This window comes from Bactrocera neohumeralis, chromosome 5 (assembly GCF_024586455.1).
Source record: "Bactrocera neohumeralis isolate Rockhampton chromosome 5, APGP_CSIRO_Bneo_wtdbg2-racon-allhic-juicebox.fasta_v2, whole genome shotgun sequence".
NCBI classification, from domain to species: domain Eukaryota; kingdom Metazoa; phylum Arthropoda; class Insecta; order Diptera; family Tephritidae; genus Bactrocera; species Bactrocera neohumeralis.
Window position 1 is genome coordinate 74794147 of NC_065922.1, and position 18303 is coordinate 74812449.

General features: G+C 31.1%; 2 protein-coding genes across 11 annotated transcripts in view; one reads left to right on the top strand and one right to left on the bottom strand.

Annotated features, from left to right (window-relative positions):
- Positions 1-9063, top strand: part of LOC126759272 (protein ORD) — a 31640-nt gene extending 22577 nt beyond the window's left edge. For both annotated transcript variants that reach the window (XM_050474004.1, XM_050474003.1), the window contains one exon: positions 8779-9063. The gene's annotated coding sequence lies outside the window, so the exon portion shown is untranslated. The remainder of the gene's footprint in view (positions 1-8778) is intronic.
- A 779-nt stretch (positions 9064-9842) lies between these two features.
- The window catches only part of LOC126759948 (phosphorylase b kinase gamma catalytic chain, skeletal muscle/heart isoform), a 35167-nt gene continuing 26706 nt past the window's right edge, over positions 9843-18303 (bottom strand). For 5 of the 9 annotated variants that reach the window (XM_050475199.1, XM_050475201.1, XM_050475200.1 and 2 more), the window contains 3 exons: positions 16385-16426; positions 13844-14002; positions 9843-12890 (listed from right to left, as the gene is read on the bottom strand). In XM_050475199.1, the coding sequence (XP_050331156.1) occupies positions 12756-12890; positions 13844-14002; positions 16385-16426 (336 nt within the window). In that variant the 3' untranslated portion in view covers positions 9843-12755. The remainder of the gene's footprint in view (positions 12891-13843; positions 14003-16384; positions 16427-18303) is intronic. The other 4 variants (XM_050475202.1, XM_050475204.1, XM_050475207.1 and 1 more) reach the window with 1 other exon arrangement.

Below are 18303 nucleotides of genomic sequence, written 5' to 3' on the forward strand. Positions count from 1 at the left end.
AAACTACTTTACATCGCGGCGCTACAGTCACCTAAGCTCTGGCCAGGCACGGTGGCTACGTTTCTTTTATAGGCGCCAACTGGCATCCAGCTTCCCGCGAAATCACCATGTGACTGTTAATCTACTTTACATCGCGGCGCTACAGTCACCTAAGCTCTGGCCAGGCACGGTGGCTACGTTTCTTTTATAGGCGCCAACTGGCAGCCAGCTTCGCGCGAAATCTCCATGTGACTGTTAAACTACTTTACATCGCGGCGCGACAGTCAGCTAAGCACTGGCCAGGCACTGTGCCTGCGTTTCTTTTATATTGCCAACTGGCAGCCAGCTTCGCGCGAAATCACCATGTGACTGTTAAACTACATTACATCGCGGCGCGACAGTCAGCTAAGCACTGGCCAGGCACTGTGCTTGCGTTTCTTTTATAGCGCCAACTGGCAGCCAGCTTCGCGCGAAATCACCATGTGACTGTTAAACTACATTACATCGCGGCGCGAGAGTCAGCTGAGCACTGGCCAGGCACTATGCTTGCGTTTCTTTTATAGCGCCAACTGGCAGCCAGCTTCGCGCGAAATCACCATGTGACTGTTAAACTACTTTACATCGCGGCGCTACAGTCAGCTAAGCACTGGCCAGGCACTGTGTCTGCGTTTCTTTTATAGCGCCAACTGGCAGCCAGCTTGTCATGGCTTCCAAATCAAATCACAGCGCGTCGCGATAAAAACATACGATTAAATTTCTTGCATTTTTTCTTGCGAAAACTGCATAAGCTGATGATTTTATGTTATTTCAGTAGCGCCGAAAATATCCTTCAAGTTCAAACGGACATTAATTCAAATTTCCTGAGCATATTGTTTTCAACTTCACGAAACTTTTTCCCGAGACTTGAAACACTCTCGTGGAATAGAGAAGGCCTTGAAAGTCATGAAAAGGAGACTCCGCCCTTTCTCTGTTATTAGGTCCACTTCAAAAAGCCGCTGCTTATATCAGAGATTATCCAAAAAGCTTGCACGGATGACTCTGAACCTTTCTTGTCCTCGTTACAGATTTTGTCCCACGTAATTTAGTTAGAGTTTATAGATGTGATGAAAAATGATTAGAATATGTGCCCACCAAGCACTTCACATCCCAAACCTTCCGAAAATCCATACCATTAGTAAAAGAAAGAAACTCTCTTCAAATTCTATGGATTTGGAAAAAGATTGATACAACAACAAAAAGTAAAATGAATTATTTTCCCTATTTTCTCGAAAAGTAATAAAATTACTTGCTAAAAAAGTAGCATTATCTTGCGGTAAATGGAACTTAAGTAAAATAAATTAAAATAATTCAAATGAAAAAGATTTAGTTTTTACTACCAAATCAGAAAGACCTTAGCTTGACATTTCTATCCCCTGCTATTCCCCAGGGAGAATAATGAAAATGAAAATTTATAGAAAAACAGCAAGATTGAGAAGTTGTGGACTTGCAATAATTAAAAACATACTTGGCAACATTGCCCCATTCTATTTCATAGCCCACGGCGATTTGTAATATATTTTTAATTTTCTAAATTTTTGTATAACACCAATTAAATTTTCTTGGATAGGATTGTAGTCCATGCGATTCTGAAAAAATTCTCAATTTTTACTTTTTCTGTACGACCTCTATTTTAGAAGTTATAAGCATTGTTCTATTTGGCGGCTTGCAATCTGCAACGGCGACGGATGCACCAAAAAACTGCCAAATGTTGTAACATATGCCAAGGAGGGAGATGTGGGGAAACGGCAGTAACTTTGCAAAACCGTAATATGTGTGACGGCTGAATCGGCTAGCGGAAACGAAATTGGGGTACTGCATTTTCTGTCAGAAAACCAAATCGCAAGTTTACAAAACGGAAATGCTCCGATTGCGGATGTTTAACATATGCGAAGGGATAAAAATGGGACGGAGAAAGGGGAATTGAACTTGAGAACAGATTACTTCCGTTTTCCTGAAAAAGTTCCATTTCCGCTTTACAACTTCCTGTTTATTGTTGTGACAGGAAGTATGACACCGTAATTTTTATTTCCGGGTTATAACTTCCTATTGGGTTTCCAAACAGAAAATATTTTCATTTCCGGACCGGATATTGTGTCAATAATCGGAAGTAATAATTGTATCCCTTCAGGTTTATAACTTCCTGTTAGGTTTTCGAATAGGAAATATATTCGTTTCCGGACCGGAATGTTACGAACCGGAAATTGTGTCGATAAACGGAAGTGAGATTTATATCCTTTTCCGATTTATAACTTCCTGTTAGAATTTCGGTCCGGATGTGATTTACCGTAATTTCATTTCCGGTCGATGTCCTGCTCCCCTTTCCAGTCCGTGTGTATGCCAGCATCCTTGCCCCATTTTAGCCCCTTTGGATGTGCTACCCGGCACGAAAATTTTTGGTGCAACCGCCGCTGCAGAAAAATTGCATTAAATTTGGCAGCAAAATCCCAGATTTCTACCAGGCGACCAGGAGTATGTAGCAAGCAGCTGCCGAATGCTTATATGCGAAAAATGCTTATAACTTCTAAAATAGATGTCGTAGCGAAAAAGTAAAAATGGAGAAATTCGCAGAATCGCATGGGCTACGTTCCTATCCAAGAAACAATTATACAAAAATTTAGAAAATTAAAAATGTGTTGGGAAACTCCGTATTTTAAAGAAATTATTCTAAAAATGAAAAGTTTTTCTTAACTTAGTTACAAAAAAAGGTGTTTCTACTTACTTTGACCTATGAAGCTTCGATTCACTGCCTATGTTTATCAATGAATGGGGTGGATTTGCAACTTTTATGTTTGATTTTTGTTTATGTTTTTAAATAACTTTCTTTTTTTTCGAAAAGTCGGCAAAGGGGCACGTGTGACAAAAACAAATAATCACACGAGGATTTGAAGAATAGTCTGCCAAGCTGTAATTTTCCTTTGTTAACAAAAATAATTGGGGGAAAGAAATGAAATCATTTTTCTCCACCTTGTGTTGGTGTTGTGAAAAATTGAGCTAGAATGGGAGCTCACCTGGGGCACATATCCAAGCCATACACCGGTCTGCGGCATCAATTGCGGTCGGAAACGCCTGCTGTCATTTTTTTTTATTTTTCACAAATTTTCTACATATTTTTTTGTTTGCGCGCGGCCTTTGACTGCTTTTGGCACGCGCGAGAAACCTGTTGCTGCACCAGACTCACGTGCCCACGGGCACAGAGGCGCGCACTGGGTGTAAGCGTCAATTTCATGTGTGTCACGACTTCGCCCGTCACTGGCTTTTGCACATTTTCGGCGTTGTTTGCCACTGAACCACTTTGGCGCTAAGGCGGCCAGCAAAAGTTTTCAGAGCAGCGCAAGAGCTTACAAGCAGCGCGCACTAGTGGCGTAGCCAAAGGAAGCGAATTCACTCTGCTTGCTAATTGAACCGAAACCAAAGCGATGGCATGATGACCTCATTTTGTGTTTTTGCTCAACAATGTCAGCGGCAATTCCTGTAGTTTCAAGTGTCCGATTTTATCTACGGCCAGTTCTTGCACCTGTTGCGCTGGCTTTTTGGCTGCCAGTGTTCAGCGGCTGTGCTTAGATGGGCCGATTGTCAGTTGCTACCGCGTGAAAGCTAGCTAAGGTTGTGTGTGTTGTGTACGAGACCCAGCGGGGTAATGAAAAGTGATGAGAATCATTTTAATTCAATATTATCGAATGATCTGATTTACCGAAATTGGAACAAAGGAAGTCAAGTAGACTGCAAAAAAGCGATTGCAATAGAAAATTTTCTGTAAGAATGGTGAAACAAGATTGCGGCAACCAACGTCATAATCAAAACGAACTCTCAACTTTTAAAGCAACCGCAAACAAAAATTTCCAATCATTTGTTCATGACGTCACAAACCAATGTGTTTTTCTGTCAAACACTCTCTCAAGAAAGTTAGGAACATAGTGAGCTTTTGCGACCAGGCCTCCAGACAATGCAACTCAGAGCAATAGTGGACCGTTCCTACGACAGACGGATCTACATGACGAGAACCGACCCGGTTTTTTATCCGGTCAAGAGCTGTCAACTCGGTAGCGTTCCTCAAAATTACTGCAGGGATGAATTCTGCCGCTACAACAGCAACAAGAAACATTTTACGATTTTGACGATTCGTAAACCCGACTGTATTAGTAGTCAGTCTATTCGTCTTCAACGAGGTATAAGACAAACAGCTTTGATTTCCTTTTGCCTTGTTATTTAAGATACAAACCCGTATGTGCCTGAACTTGAAATTGAACTTAACCTTCTTTGTGTACATGATATTTTCACTTTTAACCACACAACGCAAACTTAGGAATATACCCTCGTATTTAATAATCATAAAACCTTCGAATTTCCCAATAAATATATTAATTCCCATATTATTCGTGCAAAAAAGTACAGTTGTGTCGAAAATATTGAAAACGGAAATCTAATAACAATAAGTAATTGTTTTTAATTATGAAAATAACGGTCTTCTGCTGAATTGCAGCTTTCTTTTAAGAATTCGTGGTCAAATAGTAGTTTCGCCTGCGATTTTATTTGTTGCATTAATTTTCCGCCGTTGCTGCATTTGTGTTCCCGTTGCTCGCCGTTACTTTTGTTTTTGCTCAGCTCAGCTCAGCTCAGCTGCTGCTTTGCCAATTTTCCATCTGCCACTTTTCTGCCAAATGTTGAATATCAACTTCAAAGAACTATTTATGTGTTTTTTGTTTTTGTTTTTGTTTTGTCTGCCAACCAAAAGCGGTCAGTTTGCAAGCGCTGCAATGGCAACAACAACGACAGCTACAACACAACAGAGAGACTCGTTTGTTTATGTGGAGCAACCGTTGCCACAGTGGCAGTTGTTGTTGCTGTTGCGGCTGAAAGTAAGTCAGTGGGTTCTGGAGAATGCGCCAAGCCATTGTCAGCTAGCTGCAGTTGTTGCTCTTGTTGTTGCAACGAACATAATAATAATAAATATGTTGCTGGCCTTCATAATTGACTGTTAAAATTGAAGGTTCCACACCGCAAGCAAAGGAAGCGAAATTTTTTGCTTATCTTTGCGGCGCATGCGCGGAGATTTCAGTGTCATTGAAGGCAGCAGCATATTCTCAAACTGTTTGCTTGCAGCTCTAATTTGAATTTTGCTTTTTTTTTAAACTTTTTTCGTGTTTTTTTTTTATATTTTTATACTCTGTCTTTAGCCAAATCCATTTGTATAAACGCGAACTATTCTCTCAGTTTTTGAGATATAGTTTTGAAATTTTGAGACAGAGATGCGACAGGCTTACCCAGATGTTGCTTTAGCAAGAAGTGGTGTGTTTCGGTGGCACCAGGCCTTTTTGGAGGGCCGGGAAGAGCTCGCTGACGAAAACCGTGACTTCGACAAACACCGACAATGTGACTCGTGTACGCAAAGTTTCGAACTTAGACCATCGTCCTCCATGAATTTGTTCTTCCTGAACAAACTGTCAATGCCAAGTTTTACGTGGAAGTTCTCGAGAGACTCAAACGAAGCGTCAATCGGGTCCAACAAGACATCGCAGCCGATTGGAAGTTGCACCACGACACCGCTCCCTCTCACACCGCCTTTCTTGTGAACAGCTACCTAAGGTCGGCATCCCAAGCATTTTGAGACGAGAGAGTGGACCCAAGCCATGTCCCTCGGCTCTCAAGACTATTCCGGAGAATGCCTTCCGTGACGCCTTCAATGCTTCGAAATAACGCTGGCATTGGTTCAATAAATTTTTTTAAATCGACTCAGTCCTATTACTTTCCGGGCAAACTCTGTACAAACAGACTGATCCCAAGTCAAGTTCTTGTATGGAAAACCTATTTACTTGTCGAGATATTTTCACAAAATTTGGCATGGGTTATTGTCCAAGGCAACGCTACAATCTCCGAACATAATGTTCAGATCGGGGCACTATAGCATATACATAGTTGGATATAAACTAACAGAACAAAATCAAGATAGAGATCTTTTTATACCCTTTATAAGAAATGCACCTGTGCAGGGTATTATACCTTTCTTTTTATTTTTTACTTATATTTTATTATATTATATTATTTCATTTTTTGTATTTTTTTTTTCAAGATTGAATTATTTTTTTTAACTGTCTTTATTGCTTGATTTTTTGTTTTCAATTTATTTTTTTTTTATTACCACAGTTGCATTAGTTTTGTTGTAGTCGTTGGCGAGGTTCCAAGTTGTTGTTGTAACTGCCTACTGATGTTATGAACACGAACAGTTCAATTGTGCTTGTCAGTTTGCAGCTTCTTAGGTTTGCTGTTGTCAGTTTACACTGTTTTTGTTTGCAGTTTGCCGTTGTTATTGTTATAGTTTATTGCAATTGAATTTGTTAATAAAAAGCTGCGCACAATTTGCTTGCATTTTTACAATGCGTCTTCCCTACGCTTCGTACGCTGTTTTTCTTTGCCACCGCCACTTTTCGCTGCGCTCATTTCATTCGTCATTAATTTCATTGCCGCGGCGGACGCTGATGGTGGCCACAAATGTGGCATTGTCATCACAAATGTGGCACTGCTGTTTCTGTCAGTTGGCGCGCGTTTTTCGCAGCATCTGCTTCTACGGCAGGATTTATGTCTAGGTTAAAGCAGAACACTAATAATCGGGTCACGATGTTTACACAAATTTTCTTTGCGGCACAACATAACACTCTGACAATAATTCACTAATAGGTAATGCCAAAACTTGAATAAAAAATGCCATTTATTGACTTTTGAAGGTTTATGTGGGGTCTACAGCAGCAACTATTATTTTGACAAAAGTTACAACTAACCAGTAAAAGATCCGGGAGCAAATTTGTTATACATATTAGTTGTCATAATAGAATGTAAATTTTCTGGTATATGAGGTCTTCCCTATGACCATACAATTATCTCGAGATGGAGTCATAAAATAAGTGCGATAACTCTCTAAATATATAATATATACGAGCAAATTCTCTGATCAAAAGAGAAATAGACAGCTGGTTCCCCACACATGAGGGTTTACGGAGCCGACAACAAGATCTCTCGTCTTTTGCAGCGTTTCCGATATCTATTTGTGAAATGCTTACACCTATCGCTAATACAAAGAGATTAAATCATGGGAGTTAATAAACGGGTACAATATACCCATAAATACACCCACATCAAGCCAACGTAAAAATTCTCATCAAACATAAAAATAAAGTCACTCTAAGGAGACATGAGAATTATATTAAATTTTTTAAAATGTTGTGATAAAAAATTGTTGTAAATTTTGAAATAATTCACTTACCATATAAAACTCAATCCTTTAAAAAATCCTTTTCTCATAATTTGTTGCTTTTTCGTTTGATAGTATAGTTTTTGTAGCTTTTTAATTTTTGCACTTTGTTTTACATATTCACTTATTTTTTATTGTACTTTAATGAGTATATACTATAACAAATTTTTTTATATTTATACTAATATTTGGAATAAAATTAATTACTATTTAATCATTCTTTTACTTTTTTTAATTATTTTTTCACAATTTTTTTTTTTAATTTTGTAAGGCGTACATTTCTTTATTATAAAGATTTTTTTATATTTTTTTGTAAATTGGTAAAGTGGTATTTTTATTCCAAAGTTCTAATTTTTGAACATTTTTATAGTAAATGCGATATTAACATAAAATAAAATATATAAAAAATGCCAAATTTTATAATTTTTTTAGTATTATATAAAAAAAAAAATTTCGTTTGAATTTCGCAAAAATTGTTTTGATTATTTTTTTATATAATAGTTCGTATTCATTAAAAAACCATTTTATTATAATAAAATACATATGTGAGTATATGATTTTTTCTTTTTCTAAATTATTTCCAGCGTAGGTGGATTTTTAAATATTTGCAAATTCATATTTTAGTTGTTTTATTTTCATTTATTTATTTTCGTAGCTTCGCATAATTAAAAACTTTATTTTAAAATCTCGTTAATAACTATTTTTTTAACCAGTGCAAGTATTTCTAAAATTTTAAAAAATTTTGTTTAAATATTTTTTTTCATAAAATATTTCACATTTTTAATTTTTCTTTCACTTTATGTTAACTCAAGTGTTTACCTTTCCGCTTGTTATATTTTACGCGTCAATTGAGCACGCGTGCGTTCGCTTTTTCGCAACACAACTTCACCGTGGCAGCGCCAAAGAACATTTGCGCATGCGCCAAATTCTCGATTGCAACTTAGACGCTGGCAAAGACGACAGCATCATCTCACAGCAGAAACATCACCTGGTAATGGCCATGAACGAATTTTCCTTTCTTGTTTTTATTTTCTCCTTCTTTCAACATTTATCCATGTAAAGCTGACATTCTCTTTTGCGGTGAAAAGTGGCGCTGTAAAACAGAAAAAATATAGAAAACTTTTTCTATCGCCACAGTGACGGTGAGCAGAGTTCAGCGTTGGACCGTTTACCCAAGCAAGGTTGCATGCACATACATATGTCCCCACAGATGTATGCATATGAATGCAACTGGGAGCAGTGCACACATGTGTTTGTGTGTGAATTGGGTTATTTGTTGATTGAGGAGCTGATGTCGGTCTAAAGTGGGGCAAATGCAAAACAAGCAAACACCTGTCGAAAAAGCCATATGAGCCGTTAAATTGGCGAATATGCTCTAAAATTTCCATAATAGAGACGTTTGCATAAAAAAATAACAAAATTTTCTCTAAAACTCTTAAAACTATTTCAATTGAACGCGTATTATAAAAAGAAATTTATTTACAAATACATAATTCAAATATATTTTATATTTTCAGAACAATTGCAGAAACTTACTGATCATCGAGTGTCCTTTGCGGTGCACAAACTGCAGAATATGTACATTAATAGCTAGACCTAGAGCCAAATGACGTACAACGCAAAAACGAAAATTTTTGGGAGGATAAATGTTCACCTTATCCTAAAATTACTAAAATACTGCACTTCACAATATAATTTTCATCATCAGAAAGCTACTAATATATGCAAATAAATTGTATTTTTTGTAAATATAGTTATTATTAAAAACTCTATTTAATAAAATACTTTTTTTAACAATCGCATTTGTTAAAGAATTTTTTATTAATTTAAAATTTGTTTTTATTTTTATTTGATATTTTTTAAGAATTTATATATTTTTAAAGAATTTTTATTTTATTTTTAAGAATTTTTCAGTTTAGAAGTTTTCTAAAGAATTTTTATTAAATTTTTTTAATTTTTATTTTTTTTTTTAATTTTTTATTTTTTTTTAATTTTTTTTTTTTTTTTTATTTTTTTTTTTATTTTTTTTTTTTTTTTTTTTTTTTTTTTTTTTTTTTTTTTTTTTTTTTTTATTTTTTTTTTTTAATTTTTTTTTTTTTTTTTTTTTTTTTTTTTTTTTTTTTTTTTTTTTTTTTTTTAATTTTTTTTTTTTTAGTTTTTATTTTTTTTTAGTTTTTACTTATTTTTTTTTTAATTTTTATTATTTTTTTTTTAATTTTTATTTTTTTATTTTTTTTTAATTTTTATTTTTTTTAAGAATTTTTTAATTTTTTTTTAAGAATTTTAATTTTAATTATTTTTAGGATTTTTCAAGAAAAAAAATTTCAAATCACTTGAGTCACCCGGTGGGAAAATCGCAAAATTGCAGCCGCCAACTTGCCCGATTTGCACCAGGCGCGCATAACGCAGCAGAAAGTGTCTGCGACCTGCAAAGTCGCATTTCCGTAGCATACTTTTAGGCACCGGATGTTGATAGTTTGAGTGGCACTGACACTCCGTACAGTACACTTTGTACAGTACAGTACGCTTTGTACAGTACGAACCCGCACTTTACTGCATATGGTGGCAAATAAAACAACAATTTCTTTTAGTTACATATTTTTCCACTGTAACAACGTAAGTGTTTATTAAATTGTTATTTTTTCACAATTTCTCTTGCGTTTTTCTTGTAAGTGATTCGTTGATGTTCAAAATACATACATACATGCGCATACATTTCTATTCATATGCGATCTATGCACTATAATTGCTATTGCTATTTATGTGTGTAGCACATACAAATATATTTTATTCAATACATAGCTACATACATACATGTGTAAAATATGCGCGTAAAACACTGGAGGTACTTGATAGTTACATTTCATATAAGTTTACTTTTATATTTCTAACTTTTTTATTTAATTATTTTTCTTTTCTGAAACAGCAGCCATGTATACACATGCAACTGTATGTATGTGTATGTATACATATTTACATAAATATATATAAAATTGTATGTTTTCTCTATTGTTTCTGAATGTTATTCTGAGAACATAGACAATTTAAATTATTTTAGTTCGGGTGCTTAAGTGATCAAATATGTATTTGCAACAAAAATTATTACTTTTTATATTGATGCATATGAATGGCGTTAATTGTTATTCCTTCTCATTACAATTACTTTTTTGCAAACATTTTTAAATATATTGTATAAAATTAAGTTCTATGTATTTTAAGATTTTTTTTATATCATTTATGAAATTTTACAATAGTTAATAATGATAATATCAGACGTCTGAGTAATTTAATTTTGTACCACTATATTTTATGCGTCAAATAAATATTTTTTTTAAATTTGCAAAACTATTTGAAATTATTTTTATAAATATGGTGATTTTCTAAAAACCAATCTGTATTTTTGCTAAATGAACATTTTAATAATTTTTTGTATTTCAATAATTTTTTGCATTTTAAAAGTGTTTGAATTTATGCTAATATACATATGTTAAATGTAATAATTTAAAAAAACTGTTGCAATTTCGAATGTAGTGAGCACGCGTGTTTTAATTTTCCAGCAATTTCTTCTTCTTGTTTATTTTTAAAAAATTATTTTATTTTTGCCCAAAATTTTATATTTTTAAAATTTTTTTTTTTTAAATTATAGAAAAGTTTTTTAAATGAGATTTTTGAGTGATGTTAAACGGCTATTGTGAAAATTATTTATGTTTTTGTTCAAAAAGATAATATTGCGTATTTTTTCTGGGTTTTAAAAAAATAAAATATATGTACATACATACATACATATATGTATGTATATATAAAATGTTAAATTTTTAAAATATTTAATAAAACCAATTTTCGTTTGAATTTCGCTTAAAATTAAAAAAAAAATTCTTAACAAAAATTGTGTATTAATGTATTATTGTTTCAAATTAATATTTAATTTTGCGCATTTTTTGCACAATTAGTCACAAAAATAGTTATAATTTCCAAAGTTCTGAAATATTGCACAACTTTTTTAAATTAATAACCGTGATTTAGTTTTACAGAATCAGTAATGTAATATGGTAATAACACTACACAACAAATCTGAGGGAAAAATTTTGCGACTGGTGTGCTAAGAGGTCTAGGGGGTATTTAAGGTGTTCTGTTTGCGAATTTGATTTTAGTAAACACTGGCGGTTTGACCCCTACACCCCCAAACTATACTACAAAAAATCCTACGAGGTAGGAAATTTTTAGTATGTTTTTCGGTTTTAGCAACACAAAATTAGCAAGAAGCACCCTTTAACATAACAGACGCAAAATGACTGTAAACTGGTGTAAATTTTAAAACCATGAAATTGCATATTTTTTGAATTAAAATTGTGACCTCCGTGATTTAGTCTTGCGCATAATTTAACGCTTTACATTTCTTTTTAGTATGTTTTGAGATATGTATGTACAGATGTATGCATGCATGTATAATATATATAAAGTATATATAGTGTATGTGTGCATTGCGTTAAGTTATGAAAACGCAAATTCCTTTTATTCAATGTGCATACATGCAACTACGTTTAGCAATAAAAATATGTTAAAAAAATAATAAAGCACAATATGTAGTAACTATGATAGTAGCTTGACGCCACAGCATTAAATGTAATGCATAAATATTTTTGCGCTTTGAAATTAAACTTTTGAAATTCAACGTTCACATAGTTGTACAAACGTATTTAACTTAAAACGAGTTAGTTAGCTTCAAATGTTGTTTTTGTTTTTGCTTTTGTTTTGCACCGCTGTATTCAGCTATTTATTACTATAATTATTTCGTTCATTAAATTTTAGTTTAATTTTAATTAATTAATTATATGCATATAAAATAATTTGGTATTAATTTACGGTTTTTTGCTTATACTTCCTCCAGCTGCATAGCTGCTTAAAAGTACAGAGCTTTAAGGCTTAACAAAATTAAACTATATAAATAATACAAACTAAAGCAAAAGTTAAACAATTCATTAATATCATTTATCAGTTTAGATTTGAATGTACGTATGTATGTATTTAACACACATTTTGCTATACTTTTTCAATTCACTTTTCTATTTGCTTTGCCTAATTGCAATTAGCGATAATTAGGATTTTTTCACTATATTTATATGTACGTTTGAATATTACTACAAGTTTGCCTAATTACTAATCAAATAAAAAAAATATATACATACATATATACATATGTATATTAAATAAAATAACTGCACTTCAAAAAGTGCAAACAAACAATTACAAAAAATGGCTGAATTCAACAAGCATTTGTTTTAAACTCACTTACCAACTAAAATAATCATAAGCATAATAATTTTCGGCCAACTGCCCACTAAACGCTAATAGCAAGCAAAGGAGTTCTCACATTTTTCACTAAAGTTCAGCAATTCATAAGTTTCAGCACTTTACGCTTTCGGATTTCGCCTTTATGCACACTACCCTGCGCGGCGTTCGCGTCTATGCTCCACGGTTTTGAGTCTTCGTCAAACTATCGACTCAAGTTGTTTATGTAGAGCGCATGCAACTCTGTGCGTGGTGTGTTCTCGAAGAGTGCGGCACGATTCTGGCCTTCGCCCTTCTTCACCCAATGCCCGTAAACGCGGAAAGCGCAGCCATCAATCACCTGTATGGGGGAGAATGTGAGGTTATGTAAATATATTTACTACATAAATATGTATATGTTATTATAAGAACTAAAAGAAATAATAATTTGGAAAGATGCCTTAACAGATCAAGACTACAGCCACTTATATCAGTTTTTTTATGAACTGGCAAAAATAAAGCTGTGAAGTTGAAATTAAATACTGTCGACGATTTTTATGGAAACATTACTGTGCCAAAAACTGGATGAGATCAGTTGTAAAACAAGTCTGCTCGCCATATAAATATGCAGCATTTTATATTTTATAAGGTGCAGAATATGCAACTCTCGAGCTAAATTTTGACACTGTCGACTATTTTTATCGTAACATCAATGCGTCAAAAAGTGGACATAGTTAAAGGACAAACACGTGTATTTTCCATAAAAATATTAATAATTTTACAGGATAGGAATTTACAGGATCCGGATTAAATGTGCACTTAATCAGATCTAAATTTGTAGCTGACAGACGGCAATTATGCGAGTTTGAAACTCTCGTAAACAGCTGATTGTCATTTTTATAATATTTTCAATGCAAATGGATAGAAGATACACATTGCGGTTGTTAGCCGACCAATTTTTACAAAACCATTTTTTAATAGAAAAACATATCAACACGTTTTTTTTAAAACTGCATCATAACAAAACTTCTTGTTTTATTATTGAAAATTTGCAAAACAGCCGTTAGTGTTGCTTGTTTTTCATTCACAATAGATTAAAATTGACCATTTTTAACAAAGTTGCCAAGGAAAATGCAGCTAACTCTCTAAAATTTTGAGGATTAAATGGTAGTTAGCAACGGAGTTATCTTCACTAAGGCTACTTGCTGTATAATGATTAATTTTGAATCATGTTTCAATGTATGCAAGTTTTAAAACTATCGAGCTGAAATGCCATACTGTCGACTATTTTGATCGTTAAGTGCATTCACTTACCTTACGCAGCACCTTGACCCGATATGGATCGCGTATAGCCTCTTCGACGCGTAATGGCTCGGCGGTGTAGCGCAATCGACGGATTCTTATCATAGCACGTATAACCAATATGGCGAATTGGAATTTCTTGCGTGCATTAAAGCGACTTTGTTTACGCAGCTAAAATTTTATGAATTGCAAAAAATTAAAAAATGGAAGAGAAAAAGAAAGAAATATGTTTGTTAAAAAACAAGTGATATGGCAATTAAAAAAATATGTTATTCAACAAATTGATTGGTTAAATGTAACTGCAAATGTAAATATGTATATGTATGCATGTGTGTAAGCGTCAATGTATTGGAAAATTAAAAAAAATATAAGTACATATATGTATATATTGCTAAATTATCCATTATTTTTTAAATGTTTTAATTTTTTTTTTGTTCATGTGTATACAAAAAGTTTGAAAAAATGTAATATTTAATTATAAAAATATCAAACACAAATACTAAACTCTTTAAATGGTGTTCTGTTTTAGTTGCCATAAATCATCAAATATTATTAAAATAAATTATTTTTTTTGTGCAATTATTATAATTTATTTATGTATTATTTTCAATTTTTATTTATATATGTATATACATATGTACATTTTTTTTTATCAAGTTTTACAATTGTTTATAGTTTTTTATTTACACTTTTTTAATTTTCCAGTACATCGACAGCGATTTACAGCCAATTTCGTGACAGCAATTTAATTGAAAGTTTGAATTTAAATTTTTTAATTTTATTTTGTAGCAGATATGTATGTATATGTAGAAGTCGAAAGCGTTTTTATATTAAATTGCTATTGAAAAAGACTGTTCAAATCTGCTAAGTGAAAATCTAACTACAGTCGATGCGCAATAACACAAACCAGAGTAGTGAAAAAACAATAAAAAAAATAAAAATTTATATAAAAAATTAAAATAATTTAACAAATAAATATATACATGCGGTTTAATTTTGAAAGTTCTATTATTTTCAATGCTTCAAATGGCAAATTTAAATAAATTACACCCGTCAACAAAAAATTTTTGGTTTTCTGTTTTCATGCTTAGATTCGGATTCTAAGCTTTGAAAACACTAGAATTTTTATTTTTAGGTCTTAAAGTTTGCTTTTGTCTGACACGATGAATGAGCCTGATTTCCCATACGAATGAAATACGAAAAAATTCTACAAAAGCAAACTTTATCAAAAAAAAAATGTTTCCCTTATTTTTAGTGTAGAAGAAACATACAGAAGTCAGACCCGAAAATCATGTTAACTGGTGTTATTTTCTATATAATAAATATTTAAGCATATTTTTCAAATTTAAAATTACTTATTTATAATTAAATTTAAAATAAAAAAATATTAAAACATCAATTGAAATTAAAAATTCAAGAGCTTTATTAAAAAACTTCTACACTTTGTTTTCAGTATTTTTCATACCAAATTTAAATTAATTAAAAAATATATATTTTTTATGCATATAAAACAATATTGCTAAATCTTAAATTTTTTAAACTAAAAAAAAAATTTTCATTATTTTTCAAACCAAATTTAAATTAATTAAAAAATATATAATTTTTATGCATATAAAACAATATTGCTACATTTACATACAAAACAATATTGCTATATTTTAAATTTTTTTTTATATTTAAAAAATATTAAAAATTGAATTAACACAATTCAATACATATGTTATTAAAAATTCTTAAATATTTTTATTCTTTTACTAATTTCTGTACTATTTTTCTAGACTTTTATATCAATAATAGAGACCTTTAAAAAAAAACAAATGTTTTTATTAAAAATGTTTAAAAATTTAAATATTTTTTAATAATTTTTATTTTTTAAAAAACATTCATTAAATTTAATTTAAAAAATTTAAATAATAAAAAATATTAATCTTATTTTTATTATATGTAATTTAAATTCAAATATTTTTTATTATTTGGTTTGTGTTATTGTCTTTTGCATCATTTGTTAATTGTTAGTTTTTGTGTGGAAATATGGTATATCTATTCGAAATGAACATAAAGCAGCAATGCAAAAAATGGACAAGAGACTAAAGAGGTATTTGTAATTCTAGAAAACATTGAGAAAATTTCAATAAATGTCAAATGTTTATAAAAAGGTGCATACAAACATTTGAATAACCAAACTATAAGCTAAATTTGCTAAACAAGCAAATAACTATAACAAAGAAACAAGCAAAACGTACAAACTAATAAAAAACCAACAAATGTATACTAATTAAAAAAAAATAATAAATAAATGTACATGTATGCTAATTGTATCAATAAAAATTAAAAAATGTAGAAAAATGCTATAAGAAACTAACTACATGCATAATTATTAACTAAAAAATGGTTATATATTGTTTGTATTAGTTTAACGGTTAATTTCAAAATACTTAAAATTTTAATTATTTTTCCAGCATATAACACTAGCACTATATTAATTTAATAATAATGATAATAATATAGAATTTTGCATTTAAATAGTTGTTTGCTGTTGTTGTTGGTACTCACAAGCAAATTCTCATTGCCACAACACCAACTGATTGAAAGACGCTACGTATGCACGCACACATGCATAGATTGCATTAACACACACATACATACATATATAAGCACCAAAGTACATACATATGTATGTGGTATGTGTATTGGAGATTTTTTTGATTGATTTTGGTTTTTTTTTTTTGTTTTGTTGTAGAACCACACAAATTGCACACACAAGGCACAGGTAGTACTTAGTTTGTATGTAGTATGTATGTGGTTGGGGAGGAGTATTGTTGCACACGCACAAATTACCAGAGTACATACAAATGCATAGAAATGTAACGGAATAAGAGAAAAAATAATAGCAAATGTTAAAAAATTTGTATGTATGTTTGTTGATTGATATATATGTATGTATGTATATTGTATAAGTCAAATTATATGTATGTATATATATTGAATTAAGTTAAATTGCGAAAATAAATGTGAATCAATTAAACGCACACAGACACACACACGCATATGCATATGTTGTACACAAATACAAATATGTATATACACATTTATAGAAATATATTTAAGAAAAAATTATGTGTGTGAGTTTCGCCGAATTTGGAAATGAGAAAATAAATTAATTAACTAAAAGCCAGGATAATGCTTTTATTACAACAACAACACATAAGATAGTATATTATATATTGTGCGCCGCCGAAAGGTACATACATATGCAATGCATTACTATGCGATTGTGCGTGCAACTTGGCCGTGTACAAGTGATCTTGGCAACGAAGCGAATACATACACACATGCATATGTACATATGAAAGTATATTGCAGGTGTGAAAATCACAAAAATCGGATTCAATATTTAATTTTAAATCGCTTAAAAACAAAAAAAAAATTTTGACACTAAATACCGGATTGAAAACTAAAAAAATGTTAATACCAAGTTTATAATGAAAAATTTTAAAATTTATGTTTTTAAATTATAAATTACTTCATGTTCCACTATTTTGGTTATCTTTTCAAAATGAAATCGTTTTTTTAATAAAATTCTAACATAGCTCAGCACTTTTTGTTTTATTTACATTTAATTATTTCTGATATCTCAATATGTAAATCTCTCCTTTTATCCATTTTCATTCCAGCTCTTGATTACAAAAATATTTTTTTATTTGTTACTTCAATTTTTAAATTAAACATATTATTGTATTGATTTTTAAATCAGATTTAGGAATAAATATTGAAAATGTATTTTTAATCCAAAAGTTTTAATTAATAAATTCACAACCCTGAATCCAAGCACATACATACATACAATATTTATGTACATATGTTGTTGTGGGTTTTAGTTTAAAAATTGTGAGAAAAGCGATTTTAATATTTTTGTTCTTGAAATTTCATATATTGAAAATAAAAAGTTGACCAATGAAACTGCTCACTAAAAAATAAATATTAATATTCTAGATAATTAAAATACCAAACTAAAATTATAAAATGGAAAATAAGGTAAAATAATATATCAGAAATATATATTATATAAAACAATATAAGCACTTAATAAACAAATTTCTTGCAAAATATACTCAGTAAGAAAATATGATCGTATTTAATAAAAATCTAAGATTAAATTTCAAATTTACTTTTCTATTATAAGAGCAAAATATGTTAAATATTTATGTATATACATATGCACATGCAAGTGTGTTAGTGGTTAATACTGTTAGTTTAGGCAACTCTTAGCTTAAAATTACTGTTGCATGCAAGCATTAAACAATATATGTATGTACAACAGCATACTTCGATGCTCTCAAAATATAGTTAAATATTAAGCTAGACTATTGTACGTTTCTAAAATAAAGGTGCATATACAGATACAATCTTAATTTAAAAATATGTAAAAATGTGCTGAAGTTGTGTGGGGAAAATTAGCTAGAGGAACAAAC